At 35.9% G+C, this 15348-nt stretch overlaps 1 protein-coding gene across 1 annotated transcript in view; it reads right to left on the bottom strand.

The window, feature by feature from the left end:
• The window catches only part of SLIT3 (slit homolog 3 (Drosophila)), a 485523-nt gene that overhangs the window by 452847 nt on the left and 17328 nt on the right, over window positions 1-15348 (bottom strand). The window contains exons 2-3 of the mRNA XM_010001942.1: window positions 9889-9960; window positions 6953-7024 (exon numbers count right to left, since the gene is read on the bottom strand). Coding sequence (XP_010000244.1) covers window positions 6953-7024; window positions 9889-9960 — 144 coding nt within the window. The remainder of the gene's footprint in view (window positions 1-6952; window positions 7025-9888; window positions 9961-15348) is intronic.

Below are 15348 nucleotides of genomic sequence, written 5' to 3'. Positions count from 1 at the left end.
GAAAGTTATGATAGATAAGAAAACAACCAAACGCAAAATGAATTTTATGTATTTTGAACTTCAAGAATGTTAAGATAATCTTAAAGGTTTAAATACACTTCACTTGGGGATGCTCATTTATTACTCACTAAATACAAGAGATGATGTATTATTACTGGACAGTATCATGCTACCATAGCCAAAGCAGTTTCCTGAAAACTTATTAATGATAAAGTACGTTATTCAGTGTAAGAACTGGAGATCTGTATGACATAGCCCATACTGTAGTATTTTCTTCAGCCGTTAACTGTTGTGAGAAGCTTGACTCTATATGGAAATGTATGAACTGGAGATCTAACATTCCTTTCCAATACAAACTTTTTGGACTAAGAGTTGGAAATTGTCCTCCCCCAACAATTTTTTATTGACTGTATATTTTAATTGTGGGAACAGCAGTATCCTTAAAAAAAAACCACACCAAAAACCACAAACAAAAACCGCTTTCCTGACTATATCTGGTAGGTAATTTTAGCAAATTATGAATGTTTCTCTAAATTATTGACAGTTAAGTAGCATAAGAAACATAAATCTCAGTGAAATCTTCTAGAGTAGTGTATCCAGTATTGACAGATAAATGAAGTATGTGAGCCACATCATGGGAACATTTATTTTAGATGTTCGAGCCAAGAGCAGCACATAAAACTAATCAAAAGCAGTACAAAATTAATGAGCTTCCGTCTTTCCTTCCAAGAATTAATAAAGGTGAGCTGTTTGCTTGAGCCAAGATGTGACTTGATAAGATACAGCAATTTCATTCTACCCTGATCATTTACTGAGATATACTATTCACACTCAAGCTGTCAATATCTATTTATTATTTTTTTTTTGTAATTGTAGACAACACACATTATATCTATATATCAAGAACTATCATGTTCTTGGCTACTGTTTTTCTCCTGTGTGATTCTAAATGTAAACTAAGGCATGAACTACACAGCTAAGTAACCATTTACATCTTGTGTAGCAATTCCCATCATATCACTTTAATACAGCTTGTACCTTGTAACTTCATCTTCTCATTATCATTCACATTTCTCAGGAAGCTACTCATTTTTCCTGAGCTTTTGTCAAACAAGTCTTATAGGACACATGGATTCCTTAGTGGTGTATTTTTTAGAAGTTGTCTGAAGCCTTGGGCCAAACCCCAAACTGCAAAGTAAAAAGCAATGAAAATCACTCAAATACTATTAGGAAGGTTCAGCATTCTGCTCCATTCTCCATGGTTGTGCCATTGGCATCCAGAACAAAAACAACACCCCTTCAGATACTCCCCCCAAATCATGTTAGGTCACCATTTTGAACTTCTCACAATGTACACAGTCATAACTCATTTGAAAGGGAAAACCAATGTCTTCTTGAAAACACCATGCAAAAGAGACTGCTTTTTCAGATGCTGATTATAGGATTATTTTTTTAAAAAGCAAAAACAAAAAAAAACCCAAAAAAACTGGAATAATTTCTCAGAGGATATGGGACAAACATTATGAACAAAATTAAATATCAACCAACATCAATAGATATTACTTGAACTTGCAGTCATCAGCAATGTAGCAAGGCACTTCATATTGCTAACTCACAGATGCAGGCAGCACAATAGTACTAGCTTGTTCTTCAAATCAGGGCAAGAAAACACCTGAGTGAGTCACAAACTGAGTTGCAGTTTTTCAAACTCTTTGCCAGCTCCCTCAAAGAGTGCCTAAGTTTAAAATTGGTCTCTATAAAAAAAACAAAAAAAACAAAAAACCAAAAAAAAAGGTTTTCCCCTTTCACAAAAAATTTACATCACTGACAGAGTATGAGCTGGGATTACATATAACAACCTCATTTTACCCGGTTGAAGGTGGGTTGTTGTAACAGTTCTGCCCAGTATGAAAGATTAACTCCAGTTTTGACATATGCTAGTCCAAATTTCTTAGGAGTTCATAGCAATGCTACCACCTTTGGTACACGTGCAACAAAATCCGTCCTCATCCAAGCAAAGAGACCCCAGCAGCCTCAGTTTCCCATTCACACCTTCCTTAGAGAGGAAAGGCCAAGGGTAAGGAGGTGCCTGGGGAGCAGAAGACAGACAAAAAGTTATTTCCCACTCCCAAAGCACCACCTGGTCCTGGGTTATGCAGTAGCAAACCTGGTGCTACATCAACTTACACATGGTAGTTTGAGAAGGAAGAGGGAAATAGGCAAGTAATAAAATTGATTAAATATCAGACCATAGTTATAAATCCATGTTAATGTGCCTTTTTTCTCTCCAGTATTTTCAGATAAGTCTTTTGTGATCACTGATCCAACTAGATATGTTAGCCATAACATCATAGAGAAATAAGGACAAACAGCTTTTTTGTCTGAAAGGTTACATTTAAGCTGCCTCACATATTTAGAAATCCATGTGGCTTCATATATAAGGGTAGGGTATGCAGTTCTAATAAAACACCTAAACTGCACACACTGCAAACCTTGTGTAAACACTATAGATTTGTCCATGCTGCCAAAGATTTGCAATAAGCTTTTGTTTACAACTGCAAAGAACTGTCCAATGCTTTTATTGTTCTGCTCGTTACTCTGAAGCACTTAGCAATCTTTCCACTCAGCATGTTAATTACGGAAGATGCTTTATGGAACATGATTTATTTAAAGCCTGTTCAATCTCAATTTATGAAATCCAGATTGTGAAGCATCACATAACAATGTATTCTCCTCTGTAGCATCTTTAGTCACTAATAGCACTTTTATAGTACACAATGCCAAATAAGTCTAAGCTTAATTAAGCATTTAGGAAGCTGCTTACAAAGAACTCAGCACACAGTAGCATCTCTACAGTTAAAGGTCAAATAATTTTGACCTCTGCCTTAGCACTCACAAAACCAGACCCATACATGAATACACTAGAGTTAAAAATCTGGATTCTAGCTTTTTTCTTTTCCTACTAAAGTTAATTATTTTTCCCAACTCAGAAAAGATTTTATTTGGCCATGCTTATACATTCCCTTCCCCCTCCTTTAAACAACACAAACACATTTTTAGTGCTTTCAGATGTTGAGATCTTTTATGCGAGCTAAAGACACTAAATTGAGAAGAAAGAACCAGCCATCAGCCTAAGTCCAGTCTTTTGAAGATAATACAGCTACGTGACAACTTCTGGCAGTTGGCTGTGGAAAAGTCAGGATCAGTTGGTGTCTTATATCTTGCCTCATTTTTCACACAAAGCTGTGACATACATCTGGCTCTCGAGAAATTCCAGTTCATCTTTTAGGCCCAACAATATGCCTCTTACTTCTTGATCCTCTCCACATATGAAATTTCATAATAATTTTATCTTGCAATCATACATTGTGTTAACAGCAAAACATATAGCTCAAAAGCTAAAATTCAAAATCATTTCGGGTATGATATACTGTGGAAGCACAGCACTGTGTTTGAATGGACACATGAACCAAACTTGAACCCACAGAAAACAAAACCAAAAAAGAGGATCAAAGTCAGACCTTGCACAGCTAACTATTAGGAAAAAAACTGCAGAAGGGAACTAGAAAAAACCTCTACCATTTCTGAAACCTTCTGTGCATCAACAAGCATGGCTGTTGTTTTAAAATTGTTACCCTGCTACTGGCAAGAAGGGCAGACCATCAAAATTCACAACTGGCACTTCCAACTTTCAGTAGAACAGTTGCACAGCTTCTTAAACACTTACTGAACATACATGCATAGATCCACCCTGCAAAGTCTACCATCCAACATTCACGGTATTATTTTGGAAAGCAGCACTTAAGAGCCAAAGGAAAGGTGATAACTAGAGAAGCCTGGGAAAAGCTAACAAGCCTGAGAGCAGACATGCTGAAGTCATTTTAGCACCTCAGACTTACCAGTCACATTGACACATAGACTTGACCAGCCTCACAGGTCCCACCCTGCAACACTGCGTCACACAGGAGCGTGGCTGGTTTGTCTGAGGGTCAAGAACAGTGCAACAGGTAGAAGGCAGGAAGCTGTAAGCACCCATTATATCTATTTATGGTACCTGACAACTGCTTGACTATTCATGGTCAGCTACTTCACTGGTCATCTTTACAGTTTGGAAGAAAAAAAAAACAACTTATTGGAAAAAAGCCACCAGAAACACTTGTGGTTTTCCACTGTGGTGAGTGCCACTAGTCATTCGCAAAAATTCTGAATCTCAGGACTCAGAACTTAGACTAAAACCACTGAACTTTGCTACAAGTCAATGGTTCAAATCACTGTCTATTTGGAAAGCTGAGTAAAAATATACTCAATTACGTGCCTTCTGCTCTCCACATAATTTCTCAACTTTGAACTGTTCATTTTTCTAACCTGCCTTGCATTATGTGCTTCCTTCAACTGATATTACCAGGCTATTAAACTATACGCCATTTTGACAACATCCTGTCCTATATCTAAATGATGCCTCTAGATATTCCATTGGTATTGTAAACAATCTCTCAAAAAGATTAAAAATTTATAAAAACTCAAGTAAAATCCAAATTAGATTAAAGATCCATCCCTCATGTTGCTTCTGACAGCAGTGGCCAACAGCTTTACAGACATTTTATTTTCAATTACTTTGACTGTTTTGCAGGACATTTCAAGCAAAATTCTGCTAACTTAGTAATGGTGCATTTGCTTCAATATGCAGCAAAGTGAAAATATATTGAGCTGAAATAATATTCACCTAAGGTTGCACCTTTTGAAGCGGGTTACCATGGGCAGCAAGTGGAACAATATAGTTCCACTATGACTTTGAATGGAAGACGCTTATTACATGCTATATTTTGCCAGGAATAGAAATTACTCCTGTTTTTTAAAGTCTGACCCAATGCAGCTGCTTTGTTAAAAAAAAAAGTTAATGATGACTCCTGCATCCACTTCAGTAGATCAAAACAGAACATTGTTCCAAAAATCGAAGCAATATAAGCGATTTTTATTTGTTGTTTGAAAGAAATTAAATGGAAAAATGCCATTTTTTTTTAAGTTCAACCATCATACTTTCTTCATTAGCATTTTGCAATGTTTGACAATACTTAATAAAATAGCTTTAATATTACCTAAAATGTTGCAATTTGGCTTTTATAAGTCAAGCCAAACTTTCCACAGTTCATTCTCCAAAGCCTACTGACTCATAACAAAAAAATATATCAGATTTATAGTTTCGTCCTAAAAATGATTTAAGCTAAAATACAAAAAAAGTTGCAAGTTGCCAGGCCTCCCTTTCATGCTACATTCATTTAGAAAATATTTTAATGACAGACAAGCATAAAAGAGAAGCAGAGATGAAGTATATTTAACAGGCCAAGTTAAGAGTTCACAAGGAAAAAAAAAAGAAAGACTTCTAAACAGTTGAACAGACACTGTTAAAGGTACCGTATTTCCTAACTCCTGGTTTCACAAATAGCACCATTTTCATTTGCTAACAGAGCAGACTGTACAGAAAAACAACAAATTATGACACTTGTGTAGCTTTTCTGGTTGCTAGCAGCTAGCCTTCCTCCCAGAATTTTTCAAAGCTCATTTTGTAGTTTAACTAAATCTATCTTTACCTAGAGATTTAAGAAATGTTTATACAAAATATAGATCTAGGAAGAAGGATACTGACTCAAAGACGAGTTATAATGTGGATAAACCATTTTCTACAAAGTCAAATTATGCTGAATTCTGAAAAATATGGCTTTTTATTATTTGTCACTGCCCAAGAAACATGAAATAAATCCACTACAGCAGAAATCTTGTGCTGAAAGTGCTTTCTAATTGAATATAGGTAAAAATAGGTTATAATTGGAATATAAAACTCATCTCCCATGTAGCCATAAATGAAGTTCTGCTATTCAAGATAAAAATCCTGAGTAAATTAAAACCTCAAAGCACTAGTTAAATAACTTAAATGCAAATCTAATCCTGAGATCATCTGAAATAGTTTTAGTCCAGCATATGCTCAATACTCCAGACTTTGCTCGAACAATTCCTAGTGGGAACTTAACTCTTGAAAGCTGCTTAGGAAATATCAATTAGAAAATACCAAGTCTGAAAACAACTGCCTTACAGATAACTGAGTTAATAATTAAGCATATAAAACATTTTTACAGACATTCCAAACCAGCATGCGTGTTCATTCTACTCACCTACCTCTAACAAGGAATAATTCCCAGAAGTATTTGAGTATTAGAGATTTTATTCTGCTCCCACCATAAGCAGACAAAGTTAGCCTGGTTTCAACATCATGCTGATCAAGAGATCCAACTAAGAATAGCAATTGGATATGCACTACTTTTATACTTCTTGATATTTTAACTTATATTCTTGCAGGGCCAGTAGTTTTGTAGAAATTGGATTCTAGATTAAGACACCTCTTATATCCACCTCTTTAAAACTGAATTTGCTGTCAAAAGCAGAAGAAATCTAGTTTTCCCCCACTGATTCTAGCAGGATACCCTGAGAATCCACTAGCATCAGGGGCATTACACAACTTTAAAGAAAATAAAACTAATGAGAAAATGAAGTCTAAAGGCAGTTTTAGCAATACTTTGGTCCTCAAAGGAGGCCCATGCAACTTTTATTAACATAAATTTACATAAAATAAGAAATATATAAGAACATAATTATACAAAATTACTATAAACAAGTATTCCTTCACCTACATATCCGTTTTGAGAGTTGACCAGATAACATCCTTTTGATAACATTGCTAAAATTCTGGTGTCACCAATAGATCTATTTTTTTGGCAAGCAATTGTACATTTAACTTCAAGTATTAGATATCATGCAATACAAATTCAACTGTGTTTAAGAACATAGTTTGAAACACGTACACATCTTTTTCCTAAAGGAAGTTAGCTTATAATCATGAAATATTATGAATAAATATTAAAAGGTAGAAAACCTGTACATTTTCCATAGACATACTTACAGCCGTTCAAGTTGTTTTAGATCTTGAAATGCTCCACGTTCTATCACACTAATCTGATTTTCTTCCAAGTGCCTGCAATTCCAGAAATATCAGTTAATTTTGAGACAGAGTAAAAGAGCTTCCCCACTTCTCTTCATATGTGCTACAAAATTGCTTTTCAGAGAAGTACCAATAACAGTTAGAATCAAATATTATTTTAAAAACTCTGGACAGAACAGCTTGTTTTCTTAGTCCCTAGAAACCAATTCAAAAATTGCCTTCTGACTGCCAGATTTGGTAAAGGTTTTTGTTCCTAAACATTCATAACATTACCAGTATGCTCAGAAAGGTGTTGGTTTAGAGATTCACTGTTACATTCTTAGTGTATTACTGAGTTTATCTAATTAAGAGAACTGATTCCTACACAGCCCATGGCAAGAACCCAATGTCACCGTATTTTTTGGTCCAGCCTTTATGTTCTGCAAAGATTTCAGGCTTGTCCCAGAGTAAACCATTTTTAAGTACTCCAAAGCAGCTCAAAACCTGTAGAAATACAGCCATGGCAGCTGTGTGTGATCACTCTGTACAGCCCTGCTCCACAGCTGGGTGCAAAAACAAAAGGGAAAAGTCCCAGGTTTCCACTGAGTCTGCCTCTGCTTTTCCTCACCCCCCAAGACCAAGCCAAGGATGAGTTATAAACAATGAAGACTGACTTCCCTTTGATTTACACTGGGCAGGAAATGACTAATGATTTACACAGCAAAAATGGTCTTTATAGGTGAAGTGGAAGCCAAGGAATAGAGATACCAATAGTCCCACTTAAGCTGACCTTTTTCCTCTCAGTGCTGCCTTCCAGCACACATCCATTTTCTCCTTCAGCAAGAGCACTCAGATGCACGGACTAAATCTCTAGGCTCTCTGAACATTTTATATGGTTTCAGCTAAAACACAGAAAGGAAGAACCTAACACACAGGAAGTCTGGACTCAGCCAAGACTAGTGAAAAATCACAACTCCCTGTTCTCAACTGCCGTTTGTCTGCACTCAGTCCTATGAGGATGCTCAAAACTGTGTGACTGTATAGCAACTGAGAAGACAGACAGCAAGAGTGCTCCACAGCCAAGACCACATTTAAATATAAAAAAAAACCACACCCAAATATGTGTACCAGAGAGGCATTTTATTAAAAACAGGATAAGAAGCTGCATGAGGAAAAGGAAGAAAGATGAAACAAAAGATAAAAGGAAAAGGTGCATATGAGAACATTGTGCACAGATCTGGTCAGTTTGAAACCAAAAGCTTTTTTTTTTTTTTTTTTTTTTTTTTTTCTGTTACACTGTTCTACCAGTTTCTGGGTGATTTGTTTGTTCTTTTAATTTTCCAGTATGAAAATAGTACTAGACCGCTTTTCTAGGAACTCGGGGACAAGTTTCAGGTTTCTGTGCTTCCCACCACAACCTCATCACACATGAGGAAAAACGAAATGAAAAAAAAAGAAAATCTAGGGTGTCAGTAAGGAACATCCAGAATTAAGAAGAGACCATAAAAGAAAACAAAGAAAAATAATGTGAAGACTTTCTAGAGAAAAAAAAAAAAAAGCTGCACAAAGTAAAATAAGAAACACAGACCAGATATGACAAGAATACATAGAATAGGGAAATTCAGTGAACAAAAATGGTTATATTAACAGGAAACAAAATAGCACATCTTGACTTTCAGATGGTCTTCCTCCATTGGAAGACAAAACCAAAACAAAAATATATATGTTTTTAACAGGTGCATTCTCGGTTTATTCCTAACTACTTCTGTGACAACCACCATACTACTGGAAGGCTGAACAATGTGTTACATAAACCTGTAATGAACATGGAACAAAAACTCAAATATGTATTTTGCTTATTGTTAATGGCATTCAGAAGAAAACACTGCAGCACCATTAGGCAATGTCTGACTTTATAGAAGTCCAACCAAACCAACTGCTGACATTAATGATAGTATAGTACTTGTATTTTAATAGACTTTCAAAATGGAACTGGCAGCTGGGATGGGAGCCAAAGAAATCTAAATTAATCCAGTGCTAGAGATGAGAGAAACACCACAGAAAAAAAAAAAAAAAAAAAAAGTCTTCCAATACATTTGAGATGTTTTCTTAGTATATAGTAACTTTTGAAAAAGTGTTAAAGTAACAGGAGAAAATACTTGCCTTTTAATTGGCAGGATTCAATTAACTACATTATCACCAAATAACTAACAGTTAAATAGATGCAGTTTTAAGGACTTATTTTAGAAGACACTAAAGAAAACTTTGACTGCAGAAGGCAATCCTAAGTATCACTGAAAGGAATCTTCAGAGGGTGCTAGAGACATTACTTGTACCTTTTTTAATTTCTGATAGCTGTTTGTTTCAGAAAATGTCACAATGGTAAAACCAACATTTTTCTGCCAGTGCAGACACTATGCCATGATTATTTTTTTGTTAAAGAAAGACAGCACCAACTAAATTTGTGTATTTATTACTTCATATCAGACTAAAACAACTCAGATTTCCTGCGTACAACTTACACAGCAATTCTTGGCAAGTTTTGCTTAACCTTCTGCAAAAGCGTTATTAATGGGACTGCACCTTAAAGTGAACAAACTCTGAAAGACCTGTTTGCTAGTGTTTCAGTATGATTGATTTATGCATAAGTGATTATAAAGTGGACCAAAAATTTAACCACAACATCTATTACAAGCCAGTAAGAAACGCAAACAATTAAATAGCTCTGAAACTATATTCAAACTTTAGTATGGCACTAAAATTGACTGTTTACCATCACAAACTACTCCAGTTGTCTGGTTTAAAAGAATACTAGTAACTGAATAATGTGCAGAAATTACTAGCATTTGATCTCTAGAATTGTGGACGTTGCACCCTAAAACAGACTTTTTGAGAAAGAAGCTGTGTGTTGAACTCACAAGACACGGAGATTCTTCAGTCCTGTGAAGTCCGTCTTCGTGATTCTTGTGATATTATTTTTTTCTAGATCACTGCAAGGGGAAAAAGAAACCAACATTTAGACACCATAACTGACATCCAAAATTGTTAGCAAAAAATATCTTCATCACTGGCACATTTATCAGCTGCTCAGATTGTGCAAACTAATGTTTCCATTAACATTTCTAAAAGCAAGTAATCAATCCTCCTCCTTTAAGCATGTTGTTCTCATAGAAGAGACTCACATTTTAATTTCTAATACTGGTGCTCATTATATGCTGCTGCTTTCTCCCTCCCTCAAAACTACAACGTGTTCATCACACTGACCTGTCTCCCATGTGTTTACCTTTGACCAAGTCCTAACTTCTGTCTTTAAACTTTCAAATTCCTAACACCTCTGTTATGCACTGACACATTTTCCTTGTGTGCTCACATACCAAAGCATTACCCCCTGCACTCAGTTTCAGTCTGTGTTTATTTATGCTCTAGATCCAAAATTAATGAGTAACTGGCATTTTTTTCCACAACATGGGAAACCTGCTGTAACCAGACCTTGAGCTGTCCACTTTTCTGCAGCTTTTCTTAGGAGTGATCACACCAAAAAGGCAGAAAAACATCATGTACAAAATCCCATCTTAATAGAATTGACATAAAAATAAAACACTTGAGACAATTTTTATAGAATTCAAAGTTGAGTCAATTTAAAGGTGAAGAAATTAATGAACTAATTATTCATCCAAAACTGCTCCTGTACTGAAGGACAGCTCTCAGTACCCTTTGGTGCCTTTAGAGTGACAACCCTTTATTTCCCAACACAAACACTTTGTCACTTCCTTTCCAAAGCACACAACAGATACCTCCTGGTGCCATAGGCCCCGTGTTGCTGTTTTCCCTTCTCCAGCCCTCCCTTTGCTAGGCACCCCTACAGCTCACCAGTTGAGCAAGTCCTGTTGTCTGGGGGTTGGTCTATTGGGTTTTTCTGCCCCAGTCGTTCCACTTGACTTCGTGCTAACCAGCAGGGACAAGATATACAGCTAGGCTTGCTTTCTGGTCTTCAGCCATGCTTATTTTAACATAATAAGCAACATGCAGCAAACTTACAATTAATAAAAACAGATATACTCTCCATCACATCATCACAAATTTGTTTTGAGTGTTGGCTTCCCAGATCCAAGAAGCCCTTTACAAAAAATAATTTTCTAATCATGGAGCAATCTTGTTTGAGTCACATTTTATGTCTACCAAAAGATGGTAAATACCAAAAACACAAAGCTTTGAGGAAACAGTTACCATGTCAAAACAGCATTTCATATTTTTCTAGAGATGAGATTGTAAGCAAAACATTGTGAAATTTTGTAGTCTACTGCCACTGAATGAAAACAATGTAATGTGAAAAAACAGCCATGAGACCAAGACACTTGTTTTCTAACATACAACATGAGGTTACAAATCCACAGCAAGAAGGAGAGGCTTTTCCTATACAACTCAGTTTTACTGAAGCTCCTGCAGTAATGTACATGGGGATACACCTCTTGTGTTTAGAAGGTTCTATTCCTCTCTCATTTCTAGTAAAACTCAACAACAGAAAGCCAAATTACAGTATTTTAAAGTATCTTTGGCAATCATCTGACACCTGAACTAACCTTGACCATGACATAATTTCTGAAAATCAGATGGGTGTTCCTAAGTGCTGTTTCAAGTCTATTATTGCTCCAAGTACAAAAAGGAATTCAAGGAAGGGGTGGAAGTCAAAACTTCCGGGAATGCCTTAGTTATCACATTCATATTCTGAAAATTGCTGCACAGACAGCTGTCTAGGGTGGTTTCTAAGTGCCTAGCAAATAATACTGCAAACAAAATGCCAAGTGTAGAGAACAGTTTAATCATTTGTAATCATTCATATATCATCCTACAGGGGGAAGAAAAAGTGCTCCTGGCTGGCACAATTTCCAGTAATTTTCTATCAAATATGCAGTTCCATACAAGCCTTCTGGAATGGCTGGTCCTTCAGCCAGTTTTTTTTCACCTCACATGAGACCCTATTAGTGAAACAGAACTACCACTAGGAAATAAGTGAGTGTTGAAGCATAAATTATATTTCCTTTGAATCAACATGGTTGTGTTTGTTTTTTTCCTGCCAACATTAAGTTACACTCTTCTAAAGCATTAAATGAAATTGTCATGGTAACAAATTTAATTTCTCTAGTGTGAACCACATTGTCAAATAAAGGCAGTTACATATTTTGAAGTTTGAGTTTATTAAAACATACAGTTTAAATAATCAGAGAAGGAATAAGACTGTCTTCTTAGCATATCTAACTTTCCCAAATGCTTCCAGCCATAAAAATAAAGAGGTTTTTCCTAATATAAACACTACCCACCACTTACAAAAATTGAAACTATTTAGAGCACAGGTAACATGTTGTATAGATTCATCTGAGAAAATAACTCTTCCTATTCCTCAACATACCTAATTGTTTTCTCACATGTTCCCTAAATCTCAGATGCAAACCAATACAGAATTGAGGTCCTTTAATGCCACCTTAACATGCTGACACATTCCTTTACTGGAATTGAAAAGCTAAAAAAAATACACCAAAACAAACAATAAATAGCAATAAAAAACCCCACAAGAGTCCCAACCATCACAAAGAACTGCATATAGGATGAGCTTCTTAACTGAGGGCACTGTGGTGCTTAGAAGTCTACAGTGACAATGATGAGGCTCAGTTCATATTAACAAAAACTCTATCCTAGATGTCTACAAAATTCATGTCAGGGCCAAGGTTAACACACCCATCTTACACCTCAGCAACCGAATCGACAATTGACAACAGAAAAAAAGACCAGATGAAGTTTTTAAAAAACCCAGAGCCTACAACTGAGACCAATGATTCTGCACATTGTCCATAATGAGTATTTTTTCACTGATTTCTGCCATTAAAAATAGAAGCCATATAAGCATAGAATGGCCTTTTTTTTTTTTCATATCTCTTTCAAACATTTTATCACTCACACTGAATCTTTATAATCAAGATATCAAAAGGCTTAAAGCACTATGAGAGATACACTAGTGTGCAAATTAAGTATTTTATAATATAGAAATGTACTGCTAATGGTTATTGAAAAAATTTAACATAATACTACTAAAATTCTGAAGTCATAAGATAGTTTAAAAACAGATAGAATAAACTTTTAAGAGTTAGTATATGCATCCTGGCACAGGACATACATAAATAATAGAAAAGACATCCTATGAGGCAAGTAGTTTCTTTAGCACAGATGGGAACTAAGAATGATAAATGGGGGGAGGAGGGGAAATCCCTACACTTCAGCTATATGAACAGACAGCACCTTTGGTTAACCTGTGTCAACTACATTTTAAAAAGGTCCATTAAAGAGAGATCCCACAAAACAATTACAGGGCACTTTCACTCTACCTGCCATTTTCTTCCATTTGCATTTATCCTGTTGGTAGAGTTGTGCTTTTCTCCATAAATACCTCTGAATCACTGCCTACATTTTTCAAATTTTCCAGCTTAATTTCCCCTTCTGTTCTCAGTTCAGTTCTTCCACCCTGGTGCATCATTAACTACTTACTGGTGTGCCAGGGTGACCTGACTGCAAGAAGCATTGGAAAGAATTAAGTCTGGAGTAAGCAATGCATAAATAGCTTGTGTTTCACTTGTATGTCATGTCCCATCTACTTTTCATGCCATTCCATCAGGAGTTCTCCCTTGCTTGCACCTCAGAAAATGTGTACTAAAGCACAGCATGAAGCTGGTCAGAATTCTCCAAGACAACCAGTAGTTAGCTCAGATACACAGGGCAAGCCTTTCTTTATTCTCAGCACTGCTTTGGTCAGGTTGAACATGTGTAATTAGAGGTGCATTCCTGTCATACAAATAGCAATAGCTCCACCACACCACTCCTCTGACCCAGTCTGAGACATCTATGTTTCAAGGCTTACCCGTCATTTGAAGAAAAACAGACTAAAACCTTGATGCAACTAACTATGTAACACTTCCTCCTCCTGTTAACAGTAGGTCTAACACTGCTGCAAAGAAGCCGATTGCCACAGGTTACCCCATTAGTCAATTAAACTTTGTGACTGTGAAGTTACTGAACTAACACAGACATTAGTGGTTTACATCTGGTATTTGTGGGCAACATAATATTTTATGTTTCCTTTATAAAGTTTGGCAGCTGATTATAGGCTTACTAGTGGGTTTCAACTACAAAAAGCTAAATCTTTACATCTTGGTTAGCTTTCAAACACATCAGCTTTCACAAGAGCTGCTGGAAGGAAACAGCTTTGAAAAGGAGTCGTCTGGGTCAAATATGAGAAAAATTATACAGTAAAGGACAATTTAGTTTATATTTAACTTCAACAATTACCTCTGAGCAGCTACATTCATTCTAGATGAAATTCTTTTTGTGCAGAATTCCTGCATTTTGCACAGAATGTGGGACCAGGTAGGTATTAGATCAGCACACCTATCCCAGTTACTACTGTTGGTCAGTTCACAATCAGATAAAATTTTTACATCATCTATGAACATCCAAGAAAACTCCATTAAGAAGTATAGGTGTCTATTGTGTCAGAAGCAAAGGGAAAGTCACTTAAATGGAAACTGAAACTCTCACTGATAACAGCTCTAGCAGATCTTTTGGTAGTATGTGTCTCAAATAAATATATTTTTCTTTTTAGGATAAAACATGTTATGGACAATGCTGATGCAGTGGCAGCTTTAAGAAAACAGACAGAATTATTTCAGTGGAAACAAACATGAATTGGGCTAGAACTGCACAAGACATCAGATGAACTGTCAAACATGTCCTACTATGTTCTAATAACAATTTAATTCAATACATGTTTTAGTAGATGTGGCACACTAAGTCACACAATGTACACACTACTGCAAACAGGGATGTTTAAAGGAACTGCAGCAAAACCTTCTTCACAGCACAAACTCCTCCTAATTGCTTCATCTTTCATTCCTCTCTAAAGAGAATTTATGAACTTGAGACAAACTTAAATATGTTTTTTTCATCTCCAACTTCCTCCGGAGCCTATCATTATGCAGCTTCAAGTAGCACTCAGAGTGCAAAGATTTCCTGTTATTTCACTTAAATTTCAGTTGGTAATTATTCTGCTTAGCCCCTTAACTCTTCCAATAGTTCCAGACACAAGATCAGAAATTGGACAACACCTTACAACGACAATAAATGTTACAACTGTTACAAAAAAGCCAAGAACAAAGGCAATCAGGTGCTGAAGTCTAGTAATTACTTTCAAATTAATAATTCAATACTTACATATAAATTTAAAAATCCTTATACAAAAGTTAAATCGTTTTATGTACAAGGATGCAAACATCAAAACAAGCACTATCAGACTGTAGCAAGTTCCTATTACTCGAATGTCCATTTGCTACCTG

The sequence above is a fragment of the Chaetura pelagica genome, unplaced genomic scaffold (assembly GCF_000747805.2).
Source record: "Chaetura pelagica isolate M959 unplaced genomic scaffold, ChaPel_1.0 scaffold356, whole genome shotgun sequence".
Taxonomy (NCBI): Eukaryota; Metazoa; Chordata; class Aves; order Apodiformes; family Apodidae; genus Chaetura; species Chaetura pelagica.
Note: the sequence above shows the minus strand (reverse complement) of the source record. Positions and strands in the feature narration are given on the sequence as shown.